Source organism: Herpailurus yagouaroundi, unplaced genomic scaffold, assembly GCF_014898765.1.
Source record: "Herpailurus yagouaroundi ecotype Mexico unplaced genomic scaffold, PumYag 160, whole genome shotgun sequence".
In the NCBI taxonomy this organism is placed as follows: domain Eukaryota; kingdom Metazoa; phylum Chordata; class Mammalia; order Carnivora; family Felidae; genus Herpailurus; species Herpailurus yagouaroundi.
Window position 1 is genome coordinate 23862398 of NW_024412401.1, and position 17550 is coordinate 23879947.

General features: G+C 39.6%; 1 protein-coding gene and 1 long non-coding RNA gene across 3 annotated transcripts in view; one reads left to right on the forward strand and one right to left on the reverse strand.

Annotated features, from left to right (window-relative positions):
- Positions 1 to 1301: 1301 nt before the first annotated feature.
- Positions 1302 to 15261, reverse strand: TRMO (tRNA methyltransferase O). Of its 2 annotated transcripts, none has more exons than XM_040481786.1 (5): positions 15116 to 15261; positions 10592 to 10766; positions 7993 to 8150; positions 4828 to 5493; positions 1302 to 1759 (listed from the first exon to the last, which is right to left on the reverse strand). In XM_040481786.1, the coding sequence occupies exons 1-5, from the start codon at positions 15189 to 15191 to the stop codon at positions 1500 to 1502; spliced, it is 1335 nt and encodes a 444-aa protein (XP_040337720.1). In that variant the 5' UTR covers positions 15192 to 15261; the 3' UTR covers positions 1302 to 1499. The 2 variants fall into 2 exon arrangements, with proteins under 2 accessions (XP_040337720.1, XP_040337721.1); XM_040481787.1 differs by lacking the exon at positions 1302 to 1759 and adding an exon at positions 4030 to 4249 and having other exon boundaries at positions 15116 to 15260.
- Positions 15262 to 15360: 99 nt separating this feature from the next.
- LOC121034718 (uncharacterized) overlaps positions 15361 to 17550 on the forward strand; it is a 36315-nt gene continuing 34125 nt past the window's right edge. Inside the window, exon 1 of the long non-coding RNA XR_005792575.1 lies at positions 15361 to 15734. This is a non-coding gene — a long non-coding RNA (uncharacterized LOC121034718). The remainder of the gene's footprint in view (positions 15735 to 17550) is intronic.

Here is a 17550-nt window from a genome sequence, read left to right on the forward strand (position 1 = left end):
AATAAATGTTAAAAAAAAATTAAAGAAAAAAGATTTACAGTTGTGATTAGGAAAGCCTGTCATGTTGACAGGTATCTAATTTGGTTATGCTGATCATAAATCTTCAGTTATCTGGGATCACATCATTAAAATCACCTATAGGCAATACATTCTTACAACTGCTTCCTACATGGTACTACACAGGAACCATGAACAGACTTAATTACTATATTTATCTAACTGTAATAAAATAATGTGGTTATGTCTTCTTCCTCCCCTAACTATGACTTGCAACAAGAACTGCATCTTGTTTTTATCTCCTTTTATCACCAAAACCTAACCCACAGTAGCTTTTCAGTAAATACTCACACAATAAGTAAGAAATAACCCGGTAATTAAGTTATTTTCTTGGACCTCTGGAGTGACTTTCTTTTCTGATACAAAGACCTCCAGAGAAACTTCAGAGTCTCTATTTTTTTTTTTTAATTTTTTTCAACGTTTATTTATTTTTGCGACAGAGAGAGACAGAGCATGAACGGGGGAGGGGCAGAGAGAGAGGGAGACACAGAATCGGAAACAGGCTCCAGGCTCTGAGCCATCAGCCCAGAGCCTGATGCGGGGCTCGAACTCATGGACCGCGAGATCGTGACCTGGCTGAAGTCGGACGCTTAACCGACTGCGCCACCCAGGCGCCCCCAGAGTCTCTATTTTGGAATCAGGATTAAATATATGCATACTACATACATATATATGAGTATGGGTCAAAGTCTCTGATATACAGGGGTTTAATCTCTAAAAATCTTTATAACCACTTGTGTTCGATCTGTTAGTTTCTTGTTTTTCTTTAATTTTTTTAAAATGTTTATTTATTTTTGAGAGAGAAAGAGAGAGAGAGAGAGCAAGCACAAGCAAGGGAGGAGCAGAGAGAGAGGGAGACACAGAATCCGAAACAGGCTCCAGGCTCTGAGCTGTCAGCACAGAGCCCAATGCGGGGCTCAAACTCACAAACTGTGAGATCATGACCTGAGCTGAAGCCAGACACTCAACCAACGGGGCCACCCAGGTGCCCCAGATCTGTTAGTTTCTTAAAACAATGTTAACTCAGTTTGATTTAAAATAAAATAGAGGGGTCAAGCTATTCCAGACAAGAAAACCAGTATGAATTGTTGAACAGATCCCCTTAGCTTGTAAGTTCCTGCTAGAATGCTCTCCGCCCAGTTTTACCAAGTGCCAAGAATAATCAGCTTCTTTCAGAAATCAATGAGACATCAACACCTTTGGATTCTTCAACATTAACCAACTGAAAAGCATATGGCAATTTCTCTAAATTTTACATCTCTCACTTTATTAAAATATAGGTTTTTCAAATAAATATTTTGAACAACCCAAATCAATCAAAGCAATGAGATCACAAAGTGTTGCTTCTTTTTGCAAAGGCGGCACATCGTTAGCTTATACAGATAATCGAACAGCCCCATCCAAAGTCAATTAGGCTGTTTAAAACACACGATAGAGGCTACTTACGATCCCAGAGACACCAAGGATTCTGTAGGGTCAGTCATTTGAATAGGCTCCGAAGCTGGCTTGATCCTTAGAACCTCTGCAAAGCCATCACCAAACCAGCAAGTGACATGCGCTATGTCTACAGTAAAGTAGAAAAGGCGATCCTGGCAGAGCTTCCGTCGATATACAGACCGAGGGTCAGCTGACAACACAGCCTCAATGGCGTGCCTTGCTTCCTCTGCTGATTGAAAATATTTAAATGAAGACTGACTGCCATCTGCAATGAGAATAATACAACTTAATGCTGAAAGTCATGCACGTCAAATTTCATTACAGTGAACTTTAATGTGGAGTTTGGTTGGTTCCTTGATGATCACGTAAAATGAACTGGGTTTGCCAATCTATTCAGTCATTACACAGAATGTCACTTTCAAGTAGTATTTACTATCATTAGATTAAACTTATGCATGCCCCCAATTTTCATGTGCTAAACAAAATCTTCTATCTAATCTCAACACAGACTGTAATTCAATTCCTTGTCATTTTCTTCTCAGAAAGGAAGTATGGTCAGGGAAATGCATTCACAGTCCCAGCATTCTCAGAAAGCCACAAGAAAGAGGACTAAACCCACATATACCCAGAGCTCCAGCTATAGGTAAGAGAAGGTGCCTCAGATAGTTGGTGTCACACCCCTACTTAAAATAACACCACAGGGGCGACTGGGTGGCTCAGTCGGTTGAGTGTCCAACTTCGGCTCAGGTCCTGATCTCATAGTTCGCGAGTTTGAGCCCACACTGGGCTCGCTGCTGTCAGTGAAGAGCCCACTTTGGATCTTCTGTCCCCCTCTCTCTGCCCCTGTCCTGCTTGCACTCTCTCTCTCAAAAATAAACATAAAAAAAAAAAAAAAAGTAACACCACATTCCCTAAGGAACAAGGACATGACAAAACAGATACGCTGAGAAAGTTGAACACCATCACTAGGGAACAAGCCACCCCATGCCACCCAGGTTTATATTTCAGGTAAAAAGATGTTTAACCCTGTTAAGTAGCAAACTTCCTACATTTATATAATTGTGGATGTATTATAATTTTTAAAAATACAGTATGTACAAAACTTAAATAAAAAATTAACTGTGACTTAACTTTTTTTTTTTTAATGTTTATTTATTTTTCAGACAGAGAAGGAGACACAGCACGAGTAAGGAGGGGCAGAGAAAGAGGGAGACACAGAATCTGAAGCAGGCTCCAGGCTCTAAGCTTTCAGCACAGAGCCCGACGCGGGACTTGAACTCACATACCGCGAGATCATGACCTGAGCCAAAGTCGGATGCTTAACCAACTCAGCCATCCAGGAGCCCCAACTGTGACCTAACTTTTAATAGTTACAACATAACATACATCCAAATGAAGGCTGGGCCCTTCCAGGAGGGTATGTTATTTAAACAGTGTTGTCCCTATTCAAAATATCGTCTGGAGTGGTGGTAGATCTTTATTCTTCTGAAAGTAAATTCAATTTTTAGACAACAGCCAAAAATCACTCTGGGCTATGTCCAATAAATAAGTTTGTAAGTAAAGCCATGAAGTTCAATTTTTGGTCAAAAACGAAAGACCAACCAATTCAAATGCTGATCACACAGAATCATTTAAAAAAACAAAGACAAAATCAAGAAAAAGAAGGACCAATTATGCAGTGCTAATATTCCTTTATTGCATGGCTCATAAAAGGACTCCAAGGCCACTCAAAAAAGAGGAGCTTTAAAAACATCACACTCTTGAGTAACAGTGTAACTGGTAAAAGCTCCAGGCCTTTGGTTGTTCACCTGGCACCTCACTTCTCTGCCAACTAAACCTTCCAAGTTTAGCTCAAATACTTTTTCCTCCAGGAAGCCTTCCCAGATTTCCCCTCTGCTCCCCAAGTCACAATCCTTCTCTGCCTCATGTGACCACAACACTCCGTTCCAGCACCAATCCCCACATCCTCCCCACCCCCCCCCCCCCCCAACACACACAACACGCTGCCATTCAATATCTTTTCTCTTTTCTAGACTATAAACTTCCTGAGGTCATTTCTTATTTCTGTATTGGCTCCAAATTCTGTTCTAAATCAGTCCTTGTTATAAAGTTACATTTCATAATTTCTTTTTAATCATATTTTTAAATCAATAAGGCATACTGTAATCTCTCAGACACATAGCACTAGAGTTTGAAAAAGATAAAACTTTCCAAAGTACGAAGCATTCACTGATAACCGCAGGCCAAAGGGTAAGTATAAATACAAAGTATCTTCCAGGCAGCACTGCTTTCTTTGTTCTATCACAAAATCCTTTTAAACTTACCTTCCTCCTCCCATCAACTGTATACAATGATGAAACAACTTTCATAAACAGAATTTTTTTTAAGTTTTTTATTCATTTATTTGAGAGAGAGAGAGTAAGCATGAGAAGGGGAGAGAGAGAGAGAGAGAGAGAGAATCCCAAGCAGGCTCTGCACTCATGAGATCATGACCCAAGTCGAAATCAAGAGGTGGATGCTTAACTGACTGAGCCACCCAGGTGCCCCATAAACAGAACTTCTTAAATACAGAGGTCAATTTAAAAATTAAATGCTTTGTTTAAACACAAAGCATTAGGGAAGAACGAGAAACACATCCTGGAGTGGCAGATGAAATCAGACACACTCTTGGCAACTTAACTGGCTACTTCTTACTGGAATCACTGCAGCTACCTCTTAACAGCCCCTTCCTTCACTCTAGATTGCTGCTCGGGATCTGCTGTGGACAGGGGAAACCAGATTACAATGTTTGTTAAAAACCATGTGGTAAAGTAAACATGCTCCAAATAAAAGCCCTGTGGCCCCTCTTCTACAGTGAAAGGTATGTCTTTAGGGCTGGGACTTTATGGTGACAATAACTGTGCTAAGAGACCCTTTACCTCTTACTCTTGGGCTCTGTGCCACCTGATGGAATAAGATGGGATATTTCTCTAGTCAGACAGTAAAACAGATGAAAAAATGTAACTGACATAAGTATAGAACAAGCATAATTTAGCTTCTGAATGCTGTTTGAAAACCCCAGGAACTACTGTAACAGATTGATAAGAGGACTTAAATCACGAGCCACCTCATGAGGCAACAGCCATTCTCAGAAACACTTTACTGAGTTTTGGGACTCACTGTACTGAACAACATGGCTGAATGGAAGTCGTCAGATGGTAGTGTTGCCCAAATATTATTTTATATTCCTGCATTTCTTACGGCCAGTCATCCTGACAAATATGCTGTATGACTGCCCTCAGAAATACCAAATTTGACTAAAGCTCTCATTCAGAAATAAGAAACAGAAAGTACCTGGTACACCTCCTGAACTGAGGTGCTCAAGATCCATCTCTGCGTGAGGAGTAAACCGCACTTCCAAGGTGGCCACAGGGGCCTCTCTCACCCACGCGGGGACCACGCTGCAGTGGGCTGCATCAGCCCTCCTGGGACGGCCGTGAAGAACCACAGGCTGGACCTCTGTACTACTTCCTTGTGAAATCACTGCTTCTTTCCCTCTCCTTTGCCTCCTTTCTGTACCTTCCTCTGAGAAGCTCTTCTCCAGGAAATATGGGCCGATTTGCTCTTCTGCCACACTTGGACTCTGATCACTTCTGGATTTGACACCCAAATCCCCCACTATCTCCCTGTGCTTAGGGGAGTTTCGCCGGATTTGTGTTGAGCTGTCACGTTTCATATAGTTTTCTCCTGAAGTTCTGTCTTCGGCACATTTAAGTTTCTCCTCAGTGTGACCACAGTGTTGTGGTTTATCATACCTTGAGAGCTGTTGCTGGTCACAGCTGTCAGTCTTGCCACCAGACTGGAGCGTGTTTGGATGCTTATATTGGTTATTCTGTAAATTAAAGTCCTGTAAACGTTCAATCAAATTTTGTGGTGAGTCATATTCAGCTATGTAGGGCTTTATGTCTAGGACAGGTGTGCCATGAATCATGTCAATTCCAGAAAGGTATATGGCTCCACCTATAATGTGAAAAATACCTCGTCTTAGAAATAATAACAATGAAGAATAGTGCAAACAATTATAAACTAACACCATCCTTTTATGTCTCACCAAGCTTACTCACAATTCTCTTACACGCCAGGCTCTCTGATACCTGGTACCAAAACACCCTTTTCAGTCTACCTGGAAACCCATCCTCTTCTTAACTTGTCAAACTCCTGCATGTTCTTTAAGGCTCTTAATATAACATCTCTTCTACAAAGCCTTTCTGGCTCTCTCTCTCTCAAAAAAGGAATAAATGTTAAGAAAAAAAATTTTTTTGTAAACATGACCAACACAGGAAACTGATTTCTACAACATGCTCACTGTGAATGAGCCTGGAACCTTGGAATGAGGACTTTGGATTTCCTAGGTGATGGATTATGCCTAACAACGTCTGCAGAAGGAGGAAAGGCATTGTAACATGGGTAAAAATTCATGGGATTTAGTCAGACAACCACTTGGCTGGATGCTATTAGGAAAATTATCAAACATCAAAGAGCCTCAGTTCCTTCATCCATGGAAGTAAGACTGCTACCCTATCAAGCCCAAAGAGACACTGAACATACGTGAACCCTCTTTACAAACTGTCAAGCACCACATAAATACTAGAAGTCACCATAACACTTATTTGTTAAGAATGTCTACAGTGTTAATGTATTTGCCTTTTACATTTCTCATTTGATCTCCCTGTTAGAATTTTAAGTTCTTCTGCAGTGCAGGGATTTTTTATCTGATTTGTTTACCACTATACCTCAGCACCTAGAAGAATGCCTGGCACATTTATAGTGCTCAGAAAATATGTGTGGGTTACATGAATGATCATAAAATGTTCCAGTACTACTACCCAAGCTGGTTAGCTATCACAAACTGATAAAGCTCAAGTTTAACTGGCTACAGAATTTTCCTGGAAAACCTCCCTAAGGCCCAGCTGAATACAATCCAGGAGAGGAAGTTCAAGTTCTGGAATAAAACAAACAAAATAACTGGTCTTACCTATTTAGTACTAAGCAGCCCAAAAACTACTCTTAGAACTTTTGTCTCATAAGATCCTAAAAAATACTATGGAGTTCCAGAGAGGGCAGGTCCTGCTCCTGAGCCCATTTTACAAACAAGCAAGCTAAGGCCTGGAATGGTCTTCTGATTCCCAGTATACCTATTTCATCTTTTGCCTAACAAATGTGCTTACTAGGTCAGAGTGATTCAAGAACAGGATGCTTTACTAACAAACAAAACAAAGATACAAACCAAAACTCAAAAATACAGAGAATAGATTGGTGGCTTCCAGAGAGAAGAGGGTGGGGAGATGGGTGAAATGGCTGAAATGGACCAAGAGGTACAAACTTCCAACTGTAAAATAAATGAGTCATGGGGATGTGATGTATAGCACAGTGACTACAGTCAATAATACGGTCTCATATATTTGAAAGTTGTTGAGAGTAAATCTTGGAAATTCACATCATAAGAAAAAAAACTTTTGTAACTCTGTATGGTGACAAATGGTTACTAGACTTATTACGATAATGAGTTCACAATGCATATAAATATTGAATTATAGGGGCGCCTGGGTGGCGCAGTCGGTTGAGCGTCCGACTTCAGCCAGGTCACGATCTCGCGGTCCGGGAGTTCGAGCCCCGCGTCGGGCTCTGGGCTGATGGCTCAGAGCCTGGAGCCTGCTTCCGATTCTGTGTCTCCCTCTCTCTCTGCCCCTCCCCCGTTCATGCTCTGTCTCTCTCTGTCCCAAAAATAAATAAAAACGTTGAAAAATAAATAAATAAATAAATAAATATTGAATTATATAGTACACTTGAAACTAACATATCATTTATACTTTAATAAGAAAAAAAAAAAAAGAAAGGGATGCTTCCAAAAAATGTATGGTCCATTAACTAGGCTATATATGAACACACAGTTAAGACTAATCTGATATTCTACACAGGTACTTCCACAATCTGACCGGTATTAAATATTATAGTGAGATTCATCACAGATCCTTTGCCACACATCAGAGTTAACAGTGGTGCTACAGCCATGATGCACGTCCAGTTCCTCAAAGGTGCAAGGAAGAAATAATACAACACCACCCTGTGTGTTTACCATATCTCCACATACAACCAGTTACTGTGTATTAATTCTGAAAGTGACCAATTATTTTTGAATTATTTTGTATTTATTGTACTCCAAGTCAAAGAAAATTTGGTTACTAATGTAAAGATTATGAAATCTTTCATTATTTTAAAATAACTTAATAAATTCTGACATATGTGATGATATAATCAGACTCTGAGCATCCTATGAGCATTGATTTCTAAGTGTAACATTCCTTGAGTCATTTCATTTTCTTCAACGTCTGATAGTTCTCAGGGGTTCGCACCATTGGTAATCATCTGAGTAACAGGCAGTGGTGAATACTACATTGGCTTTAGAAGACTTCTTTTGGGTAAGGATAAAAAGATAAAAGTAGAAAGGAAATGTTTTACCTTCTACCTTTTCCAGCTTGGCCAGAGTCAATCCTATTGCATTGGGACGATGAGGGCTCCTTGTGGAGAAAACTCCAGTCTTTGCGCCATTCAGCCTAGGAGGCTGCACTTTTGCCTTACAGCTCAAATGACCATTTTTGTGAAAAACAAACAAAATCCTATTGAAAATAAACCAAACCACTGAGTGAGAAAAGAACACAAGTTAATGTATCACAATGATTTGAGGGGAAACAATCTTTAATCCCACAAATTAGAACTGAAACAATGCTTTTAATGGTATTAAAATGTAAGCAATGAGGGGGAAAATACCATTCTGATTCCCTGAAGGGAGGCAGAGTTTTATTTCCATATCCTTTGCCTCTAACACAATTACTGGCATATGGTAGGAACTTAGCAAATGTTTGTCAAGTGCCGAAATGAGCAAAATTTACGAAGTAAATGCCTTCTGTTTGCCAGGCAGTATGCTAGACAATTTTATACTCATTTAATTCTCTTAACAAGTGTAAGATTTGTAATTTATCCCCATTAAGAACGAGGAAATTGTGGGGTGCCTAGGTGGCTCAGTTGGTTAAGCATCCGACTTCGGCTCAGGTCATGATCTCACGGTTCATGGATTCAAGTCTGCATTGTGCTCTGTGCAGACAGCTCAGAGCCTGGAGTCTGCTTCAGATTCTGTGTCTCCCTCTCTCTCTGCCCCTCCCCTGCTCATGCTCTGTCTCTGTCTCTGTCTCTCTCTCTCTAAAATAAATATAAAAAAAAAAGTGTGTCTTTAAAAAAAAAAAAGAATGAGGAAAATGAGGCTCAGAAATGTTAAATAACTTGACTAGGTGCTCCTAAACAAAACACAAAAGAAGGAAGCCAAGAAGAGAAACAACAGATTTGAATTCATTAAATTTATGACTACATAATGTCATCTCAGGAGAAAAGGTCTGCTACCTGTATAGTGGATGATGAGTTAATGTCTGTGGTATATAAACTGTTCCTACATATCACAAAGAAAAGGACAACTCATAAGAAATTAAGCCAAGAACATGAATAGACAATTCACAAAAGAGTAAAAAATAGCAACCATATGAAAAGATGTTGAACCTAATAATTTAGAAATTGAACTGAAAAATAAAATACTGTTTTTCCCTGTCAGGCAAAAACGTAAAAAAAAAAAAAACTGATAACATATAGTGTCAGCAAGAACGCAGAGAAAAGGTCATTTGTATACATCTTTGAAATATAAATTAAGCTTACTAAAGTGCAATTTGGCAGTAGCTCTCCAAAGTTATAAATATGCACCCCCTCTAGCTCGATATCCATTTCTGATACCCTATTTGTAAAAAATACCCAAGTGTCAAGAATTGTGTCTAAGAAGGTTTGTTACAGCATTACTGTAATACCAAAATAACTATCCATTAGCAAGAGAATGGTCAAATCATGGTATACCCATATTTTCCAAAAGCAGACAGCCATCAAAGCAAAAAGGATAAATCTCTATGTACTGTCATGATATATACTGTTAAGTGAAGAAAACATATTCCATTGTTTAAAACAAACACCCACTCCCAATGTGTATGTATATGCTTCTATGTGTATTAAAAAAGGAAAAGAAAAAGCCTGGTAGGATATACACCAAGCTGTTAACAACAATAATCTCTGAAGAGTGTAAGGGGGTGAGGACGAGAGAGGAGAAAAATAGGAGGGATACAGAAAAATCTCTTTATATAGATCCAGACCCATTTTTTTAATATCAGTAAATGTTTTTAACTTAATTAATTTAACCAAGATCCTACAAACTAGGTCAGACACTCATGTTTTTACTCTACCCACATCTCCAAATTAACGTGAAATATAAACTATTTCAGAATAAATACCTAATTTTAGGTCTTCACTTTAAAATTAGACCAAGCCATACTGGTGATGCTGGAGTGAGGAAGAATGGACAGAGACAGAATTCCAAGTGACAATCAGTAACACTAGTATAACACAGGTCCTAATATAGGTAACACTTTATTATTTAAAGTATCCAGATTTCTAAAGCTCTTTTGTCTTTAGGAAGAATAGACTTAATTCTTCATGGGTCTAGAGTAGAGTCATGCAAACTTTTTCTGTAAAGGGTCAAACAGTAAATATTTGAGGGTTTGCAGGCCAACCAGTCTCTGTTGTAACTATTCAACTCTGCCGCTAAACCACAAAAGCAGCTACACACAATACATAAATGAATAGGAGTGGCTGTGTTCCCATAAACATATTTACAAAGATAGGAGGTAGATGTATTTGGTCCATGGGTTGTAGCTTGCTGACCCCTGGTCCAGAAGACAATAGGTACCCACAGGCAGAATCAAGAAGGTCTGCAGATTTCAGCTCGACAGAAGGCATTTATTATAGTTAGAACCAACTGCAAATGGAACATGCCCCCTCAGTGGGTTCCAAGCTTCCATGAGGTTGCTCAAGATATACAGACAATCACGTGTGAGAACATGGTACGTGAATTCCATGCAATAGGAAGGATGGTCTGGATGGCAGACTCCAAGATTGCCTTCAACTGGAGTACTTTACTCAAGGGCAAGTTCTGGCCCCAAGAACCACTTCTAATTATAAAACAACTTACCAAACATGAGAAAACTGTTCTAAGCCCATCAAGGAATGCTCAGGATTATTAAAGATGCTCTTCCGAATTCTCAAACAAGCTCGCGAATGGCTACAAACAGATGGCTGCCTTGGAGTACCATTCTTGGCTGAGAAACAGGATTCCAAGTAGCCAACTGGCTCAGTTAAAAGATTCCCTACAGAAGAAAATCAGGTAAGAAATCATTAGTCAAAATGTCAAATAAAGATGTAGGAAAACATGTTTTCTTTAATGCACTGATTTCATAGTTTTAACATCTACCAAGTGTTATGCAACTATTAAAAATGATTCATATAGTATCATGAATATATATAAATAGCCTCATTCTTACATATACATTATTATATCCCTTTGGATGATGAGCCAGAAAGAGTACAGGTCTAAGAAAAGAAAGACAGGGAGCACTTTTAGCTGTTCTACTATGACCATAAATCAAATTCTATGTTACCATTTTCTAAGGCATGTGACTTTGGTCAGGGCTAAAATGGTATTTACTACAGAGGGAATAACACACACACAAAGTTAAATGAGAACTGTCATAGCACATGTAGGGAACAAGCTAGTTTGCTTGGCTGGAGTATGAAAGATAAGGCAAAGAATAATTAAAGATAAGGAGACAGAGGTTGTATACAGATATCCTCATGCTTTTCAGAAGTCTGCAGTAAGCCACTGCACATTTACAAAAGACCTACATTAGTACCTGTTTTTGCTAATCAAAAGAAATCCAATGTTTATTTTTACCAAAAAAGGCAAAAATTGAAAATACTGTTCAGTATCTGTTTTGCAGAGATCTGTTATAGATGCAGGGTGCACCTCAAGGTGTGAGATCGGCCCCACCCAGGTCCTTCCCCAGGAAGCATCTGAGCATCAAGACACTAGATTTTTGAACTTTGTCTGTGAGCATCTGTGGTTTATCTTGTTTTGTGCATCCACTAGCAAGATGTGTCCTCAGGTAACAGAAAAGCCTAAGAGAGATTATTTTTTGCACTGAGGAATGCTCAAAATATTTTCCATATAAATTAATGGTAACTATTTTGCATTATGCCATTTCAGCTTATGAAACATTTTGTAGGGATGCTCTACTTTTGGATAGTGGGGAAAACGTGTCCAAATAGGGATGCATTCAATTAAAAACAGAACATACAAAACAAAGTTGTTTAAGCAATAAAGGGAGTACATGGGATCATACTACTAAAATGTCTAGACACAGGGTAGATTTCAGATTAGGCTTGTCCAGTAGCTCTCTGCCCCTTTAGAATGTAAGCTCCCTGTGGGCAGGAGTTTTTCTGTCTTGTTTACTGCAGTGTTCACTGTCTATATTGCATGCACGGGGGTAGATACTCAAAAAATTCATGTTACATGGAAAAAAGCATTGTTTAAGTCTAACCTGATTAAAATGGGAATTGAAAAAGTGAAAGAACATAATCCCATTTATGAAAGTTTGTTTATACATTCACCTAAATATGTACATGTATGCTAAGAAAACTATTTGGAAGGATATTCACCAAAATGTTAACATTTTGGTAAATGGATGTGATAACATGTAAAATGGATAGTGAGATTTTTGGATTATTTTTATATTTGACTTTGTAATTTGTATAATATTTGAACTTTTTATAATAATTAGAAACCCTTTTTTTTTTCCTAAGTGGCAACTCCTTGCAAAAGAAGGACACCCAGGGGCGCCTGGGTGGCTCAATCGGTTAAGCGTCCGACTTCAGCTCAGGTCACAATCTCACGGTCCATGAGTTCGAGCCCCGCGTCGGGCTCTGGGCTGATGGCTCAGAGCCTGGAGCCTGCTTCCGATTCTGTGTCTCCCTCTCTCTGCCCCTCCGCCGTTCATGCTCTGTCTCTCTTTGTCTCAAAAATAAATAAACGTTAAAAAAAAATTTAAAAAAAAAAAAAGAAGGAAACCTGGCTAGCCAGTATCAATATAGGTTTAAAGTCCAAGGTATCCACAACTAATTTACAAATAACTTTTTTTCTTTACATTTCATGAAAGCTTTACTAACTTCTTTTAAGAGATGATATAAAGACACTCTAGACCATCATTTTATTTCCAGCTTCCATTACCAGCATAGGTGGTGAGATTATCGGCCTGGTAGTGTCCCTCACAGCACCCTTCTTTACTTTTCACTTATAAAAACTATATTATTGGCTACATATAAAATATTATATGTAACACATATATATTAGAGCATCATATTATGAAATCTTGTGTACTCACCACGCATCCCAAGAACTAGAGTTTTACCAACAAATTGTTATCTTTTAATGTTGTCTCTCTCCTAGGGCACACCCATCCTTCCTGCTGAGATAAACAGGTGCCTGAATGGGGTCTTTGTCACTCACTTCTTTTTCTAATGTAGCTTTTTAAATATAATTTTATCACATGCATATGCATGCCTACATAATTTTTATTTTGTCTTTGAACTCTATAAAAACTGGTATTAAACTACATGTTATCTTCCCAGGCTTGCTTTTTCTCTCTCAATATTATGATTCTACGATACTTCCATACTGTGTATGTTTTTGAGGACTTTAAATATTTTTCCAATATGTTTACAGGCCTTCTTTTGTTTATCCTTATCCATGTTCCTGTGGAATAAAGACAATAAATACTTTAAAGATGAAGAAACGGAGGCCAAACAAGTCTCTAGAGTTCCACTAAAATGTCATAAAGAAAAATGGCCAAAAAAACAGCCCTAACCTAGTAAGTTGGGATCCCTGTGTCCTGTTTTCATTTAACAAACACTTTCCAGGTGTATACAATTGCCAGACACTGAGCTAAGTTTGGGTAAAAGAAACAACAAGAACTCTTATCATAGTGGAATTAACAGTTGTGAAGAATCTCACAATACTTCAATATCGTGGAAAAAATATTTAAAGCACCTAGTATAACACCACGTGCTCAGCAAAGAGTGTTTTTCAAAGCTCTTACTTAGGCCTTTCCCTCATTTTAATGGTATTACAATTGTATTAACTGTGTAATAAGAGAAAAACCAACAGTTATTAATGCAGAGTTTTTGTACACAAGGTAATTCTGGTCTTCTTGACCTCTGGCTTGGACTGTTAAATTACCCTTATATATAATTCATGTCCCCCATGTAGGTCCCTGTCCCTGTTAAAATACACTACACCAATCCTCTAGATTCTGTTCCTTAATTTTATGCTACCCCCTTTTTTTTTTTAGGTTTATTTATTTATTTTGAGAGAGAGCACAGGGGAGTTGGGAGGGGCAGAGAGAGGGAGAGAGAATTCCAAGCAGGCTCAATACTGTCAGGGCAGAGCCCATTGGGGGGCTCCAATTCACCAACCATGAGACCATGACCTGAGCCAAAATCAAGAGTCGGAAGCTACACCAATGGAGCTACTCTAGGCGCCCCGCTACCCTCTAACTTTAAATTTTCCACTTTTCACCATTAAGAGACTTTCTATTTCTTACACTGGTATTTAAGGTTCTCTACAATCCTGAATCCAAACAACGGTTCCCACCCACCCCCGCCCCCCATCCATCCAGTATTTCAGACTTACAGCTCCCCCATCCCATGCTATGTAGACCTCTGAGCCCTGCTCCTTCCTGTCAAAATATAAGCCTGCAATCTGGCACTGTGCAACAACTTTTTAAAATGAGCACAACCTCTGACCAAGTAGAAGTACTTTTAGCAAATTTAATCTAAGTTAAACATTTATAACACACACAAAGATTTTAGTTTTAACAATTTTCTTCAGAACAATGAAAACTGGCAGTACCCTAAACGTCCAGCAATAGCGAACTGGTTAGTTAGAACACATCTCTAAAGAAAAATAATGTGCAATCCCTTAAAGTTATTAATGGTCACAGATTTATATGAAACTTGTTTTAGAAAGAAGTTACAAAACAATGGGGTCACATATCAATTCATTTTTCTAGCGTGCATGCACTGAAAGAAGTATGGTTGGTTGACACCAAGATATTAACAGTGGTTTTCTCTGGATGATGGTGGACTTTGACTTTCTTCCATTTGCTTCTAATTTCTAAAAGTAATATTCTGCTATGATGAAGGGAAAATAAACCCATGCCCATCTTTCCAGGCCCACTTTAAAAAGATTTCCCGTCTCTCCGCCCCAGAACTTTCCCACATCTCCCTCCTCAATTCCTACAGCCCAGGAGGCCTCTCTCTTGGGGCATTTATTAATTCCTAACGCGCGTTAACACCAACGTTCACATCCTATCTCTCCCACAGGCGCAAGAACCCCCTGAGAGAAAGGCCGTTACACTGCACGTGGCTGTTCCGGCCATCACGCCTAAACCAAGCCAACCACAGCTACCCAGAACAGATGACATCATCCCGCTCGCCTCAGCAAAATCACGTGGTCGCTGGTGCACGTGATCCGTGGCTTCGGTAAGTACAATGACGCACTTCGATTCAAGTTCTCACATTTTACGACCCTCTCTGCACTGAAGTCGGAGGCCTGAGCCTAGGCCTCTTTTGGGTGCGGAACCGCCGGTCTCTTAGAAGTTACCTGTTTCCAAAGCCGGCTTCACGCACCCGCAGGGGGTCGCTGTGGCCTCAGGCCCTGTCTCCTCCAAGACGCGCATGGCTACTTTTCACTGAGGTGCCGAACCAACTCGGCAGACTTTCCGCTTCCTGTGTTCGAACTTGGTGCCTGCGCAGAAGCCGCGCTGGCGGGGTGGTGCGGGCTCAGGGCCTGGCGCAGGCGCGGAGAGGGAGGCGAACTCACTGCGGGTGGCGCTGGCGGCCCCTGTTAAGGTTAGGGTTGGAGCGCTGAAGCCATTGCCCGGCCTCCGTTGACTTTAGCGGATCCGCTGCGATTCCCCGCCAGTCAGCGACTCCGCGTTCCATTGCTTGCCAGTGGGGACATTCGATGACGATTTATGCACTAAGATGTCTCTCTCGAATTTTTAAAGAAAAAGGATGGATATATGCAGTTACCACATTAGCATAATTATCGGATGTTGGGAAATGTTAGAAATTCTTCCGTGGTAGGAATACACAGATGATTATTTATACTTATGTATATTCAATTTTTCCACAGTAAAAACGATGTATTGTCAGCAAGGAACCCCAAGTAAACCTTATTTAAAGTCTAATGGATGGGGAGCCTCACACTGGAATAGGGGGTAAGTTGGGAGTTTTTTGTGTGCTCCATACTTTGCGGGAATTGAAGCGAGAATGAAATTGAGGGTCAATATGCCATGTACATAGAAGAGATTGTAATCTTTGTTTCTGGACAGCTCTGAAAAGGGCCAAATAGAATCGTATTTTCATCCCATGCGATGACCAGTTATCCTTGTAACAATACTATCCTTTTACCTACTTACTTGTAACGTCATCTCTCACCTATATCAAGTTTCTCTGCATATGTAATTCTGTATATGGGCTTTTTATCCTGTTTGTGGTGGGGAGAATAAATGGCTTGCAATATAAAATATTCAAAAGCATGCAAATCCACAGATTTTAAACAAACAACCATGAAAAGCTGTCGCTAAACCTTTTTATTTGTTATGGAGTAATAGATCACTAGCAGAAAATAACCAGCAGGAGCCAAAGATTGACAGAGAAGGTTGTGGTTGAAAACACACACACGCACACACATACACACACACACACACACACACACTTTAAAATTGATCACATTCATAAATATTCTTCTGTCGTCTGTCCATGAAAATTTGGAAAAGAATGCCATTTATCTGTTTCCAGGGGAAATGCTGTTAATCTGTGTGTCTGCAGAAACAAGTTTGAGAACAATTAAGCTATATACACTCTGTGAAACTGGCACCGTAATAGCTGTGTTTGCCACTAGATGGTGGTGTTGAAAGTGATAGTATTGCTTAATTTGTGGACAGACTAGTGTGGAAATGTATTTGCCCTCCTGACCTTAGATATCATTATCTAATGATAATCACGAAAAAAAAATGCATTACCAAGTGTGACTAGTACTGAGATGCAAAGCAGATTTGGAGACACTGATGTAGATTGCCACATCTAAATTTCAAAGGTAAAATTTTTTGTTCTGGAAAATAGGAATTTAAATATGTAACACTTTTATTATATGATTTGAGGTTTTTATTATCCTTTCTAGAGTTATATAAGATTATTTGTAATTTATAAGGCAACCTTCTGGGGCGCCTAGGTGGCCCAGTTGGTTAAACACCTGGTTCATGATTTTGGCTGAGGTCATGATCACAAGGTTTGTGAGTTCGAGCCCTCTGTCGGGCTCTAAACGGACAGTACGGAGTCTGCTTGGGATTCTCTCTCCCTCTCTGCCCCTCCCCACTCAAAATAAATAAATAAAAATAAAAACTTTATAAGGCAATCTTTTCTTTGGAGGTAAAATCTAGGAATCTGCCTTTAAAAAAACTAAATGCCGGGGCTCCTGGGTGGCTCCATTGGTTAAGCGTCTGACTTCAGCTCAGGTCATGATCTCATGGTTCGTGAGTTCAAACCCCTCATTGGGCTCTGTGCTGACAGCTTGGAGCCTGGAGCCTGCTTCAGATTCTGTGATTCCTTCTATCTCTGCCCCTCACCCGCTTGTACTCTGTCTCTGTCTCTCTCAAAAATAAGTAAAAACGTTAAAAAAATATAAAAAACACTAAATGCTTCTAATACAGGTGGTCATGAGCCTACAGTTACAGAACACTTCCCCTTGCAATGGTTCTTAATCTTTCACTTGGATGAAGGATCCCTGAAAAACAATTAAAGCTTTGGGACTTCTCATGAGATCATTTTAGATTTAGTAGCATGTGTTTCATGGATTTTTAAGAACCACCATTGTACCTACCATGAGAGGAGGGTAGTACAAAGTGGGCTTAGATGGTTGCAAAACTTTTGATTCTGTGACCTCAACGTTTTAAGCCAAGAAGAAAACTGGAAAATGTTTAGATGCACACTGGTGTTTGAATAAGAATAGTGAGAAAGCAGAGATTGTGTGTA